Consider the following 5751-nt stretch of genomic DNA (forward strand, 5'->3'; position numbering starts at 1 on the left):
GAACCCCAGGAATTCATACTTGCTGCGGCGCCCGACCTATTTTCTGCCCAGACGCTGCTTATCCAAGCCAAGCCGCCTCCTTCTCTTTGGCACCTCACCCCAAAGATTCGCCGGCCTGGCTAGAAACTCTCGCTGCTGGCGACGTGTGTCGGGGGGGGCGGTCCCGATCGCCGATGCACGGTTGGATCGGCAACCTGCCGACGCAGCTTTCGTTCCAGAGCAGGGACCCCCGGAGAGACGCTGCAGCGATCCTCCCCCCGCGGGAAATCCACCCTCTTTCAAGCCCCGCCGCGCCCCCCCGCCTTTGGCAACCCCGGGAGCGCCTTGGGAGAGCCTCCGCAGCGGAGCCCCGGGCTTGCAGGAGGGCCGCGCTCTGTGCACGCTCAGGAGCCGCCTTCTCCTTTGCGGGGGGGGGAGGAGGGAGATAAGGCTTCCGTCCAGCGCCGGAGCGAAGGCGGAGCGGCCCGAAGGAGGAGTCACGCTGTGTGGTTGTGTGTTTGTGTGTGTGTGTGTGTGTGTGGCGCGCCGTGGGGCGTCAGGCCCTTCCCGGCTGGGGCTCTGGTGCCTCCGCCCTGCCGGATCCCGGCGCCGTCGAGCGCGCCCCCCCCAGAAGTTGCGCCCGGTGCGGCCGGCCCCCCCTGCACCCCCCACGCTACGCCACTGGAAACTAGTAATAATGTATTCTATAGGTGGATTAAAAAGGGTTATTTTAAAGATAAATAGGAGCATAACTGCTTTAAATCTGTCTTTTCAGTATGATGCCTTCCATACATGCTGGAATTAGAACTTTCAGCAACCAGCCTGGCTAATGGTTTTATTGGCTGAGGACTTGGGGAAATGTAGTCCTGACACAAAATGGAAGGTTTTTAATGTTGGGTAAAGTCAAACAAAAATTCATGAAGATTCAGTCAGTCATTTTATTACAGTCTTAGACCAATACAATTTTGATGGTCTCATAGTCATTTCCTAAAGTTTTATTCTAAACAATCTAGATTTTAAAAATGCTACTCTTCAAAATTGGTTCTGAAGCATCAGATTTAGAAATTCTCACACCTAAATGATGTGCAAGGCTGCAATATCTGAAATCAACTTACCGCAAGTTACTAATTAAGCTCCAGTTTTCAAAAACTGTTACTCTTCCAACCTTAGTTGCTTCTGCACAATAGACTACCATTTGAGTATTTAGCACAAATGGATCCTTAGAATGTTTATTACCCAATTACAAGTAAAATAATTTCTCTCAAATATATTCAGTAAGACAGATACCAAGAAAGAAGATACAAATCTTGACAGTCAGGATGCAAATAGATTCTCTGGGATCTAAGCATGGATAAAATCAAGAAGTTTCAGATTGCCTCAAGAATAAAATCTATTGCATTGAAATATTAAAAAAACCCAAGCAACAGTTATTTATTTAACATTTCTTCTTGGTTAAAGAAAAAATAGTCAGATCATTTTCTCCTGGCAGCTGGCATGTCAATGTCTCATCTGTTTGTTTTCCATGGAAATAAATTTCTTTCCCCATAGTCTCTTCAATGCACCTTTGACTTCCTTATTACGAAGGCTGTAAATCACGGGGTACATCATAGGTGTCACATTGGTGTAGATCAAAGAGACCAATTTGTCTTCATTCAGGGAGTAGCTAGCCTTAGGACGGATGTAGATAAAGATGGCACAGCCATAGTGGAGGATGGCCGCAATCAAGTGAGCGGCACAGGTGGAGAAGGCCTTTTTCCGGCCTTCAGCACACTTGATCATGAGGATGGAATGGGCAATAAAGATATAGGAAATCAGAATGAGCAAGAATGGAATGAGTAAATTCATTGTACAGACAAGGAACACAGCCACTTCTTTGTCGTGTGTGTCGTTGCATGCCAGGAACAGCAATGGTGGGATGTCACAGAAGAAGTGGTTAATATTACGTGAACTGCAAAAGGGAAGACTGAAAATCAAAGTGGTGAGTCCCAGTGAAATTGTGAATCCACTGATGAAGGCTATCGCCAAAAGTTTTTTGCAGAGATTCTTGTTCATGACGAGAGTGTAGCGCAATGGGTTGCATATGGCCATGTATCTATCATAGGCCATCAAAGCCAATAGAAAGCATTCAGCGCCCCCAAAGGCAATGAAGAAGTACATCTGTGCTGCACAGGCTGTCAAGGATACACTCCTGCTCTTGTCCAAGAAGTTGGCAAGCATTTGAGGCACAATGACCAGAGTGTAACAGACCTCAGTGAAAGACAGGTTGCGCAGGAAGAAATACATGGGGATGTGGAGGGCAGGATCAATTAAAGTGAGGACCACAATGGCTAGGTGTCCTGAGAGGGTGAGGAGGTGCATTAGAAGGAACAAAGCGAAAAGTACAAACTTTAAAGTTCTACTAGTATTGAATCCAAGGATTATAAAATTATCCTCCGTGCTGTTATTCTGTCTGTGCATCTCCATCCTAGATCTTGAGGTTGGAAGCTGATATTCTTAGAATGCAAATTCTCCTTCACATTGCACTCAGTTTCTACTAATGGGCATGTTTTCTTAGCAACAATATAAATGTGAATTCTTTCCCACTGGGAATTCTTTCCCAGTTCCGTATCATCTCTGCTCTGCAGTGGTATTCTCCTAGTCTTTTCTTAGTCCAAAGGCTTAGCTTTTGGTGATCAGCCATGATTGAGTTAATATTGCCACCTAGCGGGTCATAAGAATATATGATTGTTATTAGCAAAAAATAAAAATAAACAATGATGTAAATATGTCTGCTACCAGGAATGTTTATATTTGTTCCTCAGCATCAGAGGGATTTAAAACCTGTTTGTCACTTACCTTTTCAATTGCCTTTACATAGATCTATAGGGCTTTTTAAGCATGTTAAGTTGTTTTGCTTGTGTTTTTTTTAAAAAACAGGACTACATGTATAACAGAATAACAGTTGGAAGGTACATTGGTGGTCATCTATGCATCCAACGCCCTGCTCAGGCAGGAAACTCTAAACCATTTCAGAAAAAAATGGTTGTCCAGTCTCTTCTTAAAAACTTCCAGTGTTGGAGCATCCACAACTTCTGGAGACAGGTTGTTCCTCTGATTAGCTGTTCTAACTGTCAGGAAAGTTCTCCTTAGTTGCTTCTCTCCTTGAACAGTAACCAACATATCTTCCAGTGTAGAATTACAGGCAGCACCAAAAAAACAAAACAAATAAAAAACAAAAAACACACCTCACATATATGTCCCCATTCATTAACAGGCCCTCAGAAATCTTGATCTGCATTCCTTTCATGGCAGAAGGAACTGAAATGTACAGAGTGGGTAACAATCAGTTGTAGAATCCATTCCTTTCATTCCCCAAGATGGGCAATCATGTTTGCTTACAAATAGATAACTGGATAAAATAAAGATGTCTTAAGTTATCATTAGAAAACCAGTTTGGTGTAGGAGTTAATGCATCAGTTTAGAATTAGGGGATGTGAGTTCTACTCCTATCTTGGGCATGAAGCCAGCTAGGTGATCCTGGGTGAATCACTCTCCCTCGGCTGTAGGGAGTGGGCAATGGCAAACCACTTCCAAAATCTTGCCAAGAAATTGCAGGAATTTGACCAGGGCAGACACCAGGAGTCAAAATAGACTTGAAGCAACCAAAGAAAGGTCGTCATTGTATGAATAGCATACAAATGAACACAAATAAGCATATTAATCAGCTGCCTAAATTGACAGTTACTATCCCATCTAAAGAAAGCAAAGGATATTCTTAGTCTCAAAAATTAAGTCAAAACTTTCCGCAACAAAAACTACTTTTACCCAGACAGATTCTTCTTTCATAGATCCAATGGTACCACAGCCGGTCTGAAAACTTGTTAGTTAATGGGGGTCAGAGGGCTGGCCACCGTGGAAGAAGGTAATAGATTTGCAGTAGCGGCAAACATCTGTAGCTCGGGTGTAGGGTGAGGGTGAAGGTTCATTCTCCAAGCCCCAACTTACAAACCCGGAGAACGAACCTTCATCCTCAAGGTAGTAGATGTTTACCTGCTTTTAGTACTTAGATTCCTTTTAATTTACAGTACTTACATAAAATCTGCCCCTTCCCCATCATGCTTTCAATTTTACTATTTCTGTGCCTATCTCTCTCTGTAACAGTAGCACCTAACAAATTTCCACTGTTAATACTGTAGGATATATAGGCCTTTCTTTGACTATAGCAAGGAAACAATAGATGATGGGTTGATGGATCGATGGAAGGATGATTGGACAGACAGAGATACACCAATCAGTCTATAGCTTGAATATTTGCACATCCTTCTTTTTGAAAGCATTGGGCTCATTGCCACATCAGCAAATATCTGTATTCCATGACCACTTGCAAAGGATGAGGGCAAGTCGAAGCAGTCTTTAAAAGTCTTACAAGAGATTAAAAGTTTAGGTGATTGGAAATTTGGGCACAGATTCCCATCCATGATCACTCTGAAATAAAAACCACTGAATCCAGTGGGAAGTATTTTTGGTAAACATACTTAGGGATTCTGCCTTTCTTTAAAAAAATTAATTTGATTTGTTGTTTTTTTTGCTAATTGCTTTGATCTGATAAGTGCACACCATTGAACAGAGCATTCATAGTCTTCCTAAAGTTATTGACTGCTGCAATCATCATCCATGAATATACAAATGTCCTTCGTACCAGAAAAAACATATCCAGACATTTCAGCATGCTGCTTTCAAGCAGGTTTGAACTTGATGCTATATCTAAGTAAAAGAAGACATTTAATTGTGACTCGCATCTTAAACTGGATGAACATTGTAGGAGTTCCATACAAATTACGTGTGGCATGAAATCTTATCCTATGGTAGACATTGCTTCAGAAATATTCAACCTTTTTCCAGGATCACCATAGCACTTTCCTGTATGAGATGCTGCAATGCTTTAATAGACATTTCAAGAAAAATTATATTTCCAACTGATTTGGTTACCTTGCAATGAACAAAATGTTTGGAGTTTCTCAAAGTCCTTCAGGTGAAGTCATAAGCAGTTACTGAAAGATACACAGGTGGGAAAGATTATATTGATTTCAGAATGTTGCCTGAAAGTTGAACCATTGGGATATAGAAATGTAACTGAGGTCGAGCCTCCAAATTTAGATCCAAGATTTGAGAGCAAATTTGGGGTTTATAAGACAAGTTAAGTGCAAAAGCTGAGGAGTCATAGTGTCCTCTAAAAACTCTCTCCCAGTCAGCAGTATAATGTGGTAGTTATAGATCAAAGAATCTGGAGGGTACCATGTTACCCACTCTAGTGCAAAAAACAATAGGATTGGCTGTAGACTCTTTTTTAATACTGGTAGTCCTAGACTTACAAGTGGTTGCTTAGCAACCAAAGGTATGCCTCTATCCTTACAAAAACTACTTACAACCTCATTTCAAAGTTACAACAGTCGCAATTACTCCTGGTCATGTGATTCCCATCATCAACTTTACAGCTGAACTATGTTGAAAAGTATAGGATATCATTATGCGATATCATTATAGGATATCATTATAAGATATCATTATGCCACAGCCAATGTCCTAACGGTGGATGAAATAGACAGACAGATGAGAGAGGGAGAGGGAGAGGGAGAAGAAAACTGCATTCAATTTTGGTCACCATATTATAAAAAAGATGTTCAGATTCTGGAAAGAATGCAGAAAAGAGCAACAAAGATTATGAGAGGGCTGGAGGCTAAACATATAACGAATGATTGCAAGAATTGGATTTGCCTAGTCTAGCGAAAAGAA

At 41.8% G+C, this 5751-nt stretch overlaps 1 protein-coding gene across 1 annotated transcript; it reads right to left on the reverse strand.

The window, feature by feature from the left end:
- Positions 1-1476: 1476 nt before the first annotated feature.
- Positions 1477-2442, reverse strand: LOC308662811 (olfactory receptor 10K1-like; the record flags this gene model as incomplete). Its single annotated transcript, XM_081318956.1, has 1 exon — positions 1477-2442. The coding sequence occupies one exon, from the start codon at positions 2440-2442 to the stop codon at positions 1477-1479; it is 966 nt and encodes a 321-aa protein (XP_081175082.1).
- Positions 2443-5751: the final 3309 nt, after the last annotated feature.

The sequence above is a fragment of the Vipera berus genome (assembly GCF_964194415.1).
Source record: "Vipera berus genome assembly, chromosome: 2".
NCBI lineage: Eukaryota > Metazoa > Chordata > Lepidosauria > Squamata > Viperidae > Vipera > Vipera berus.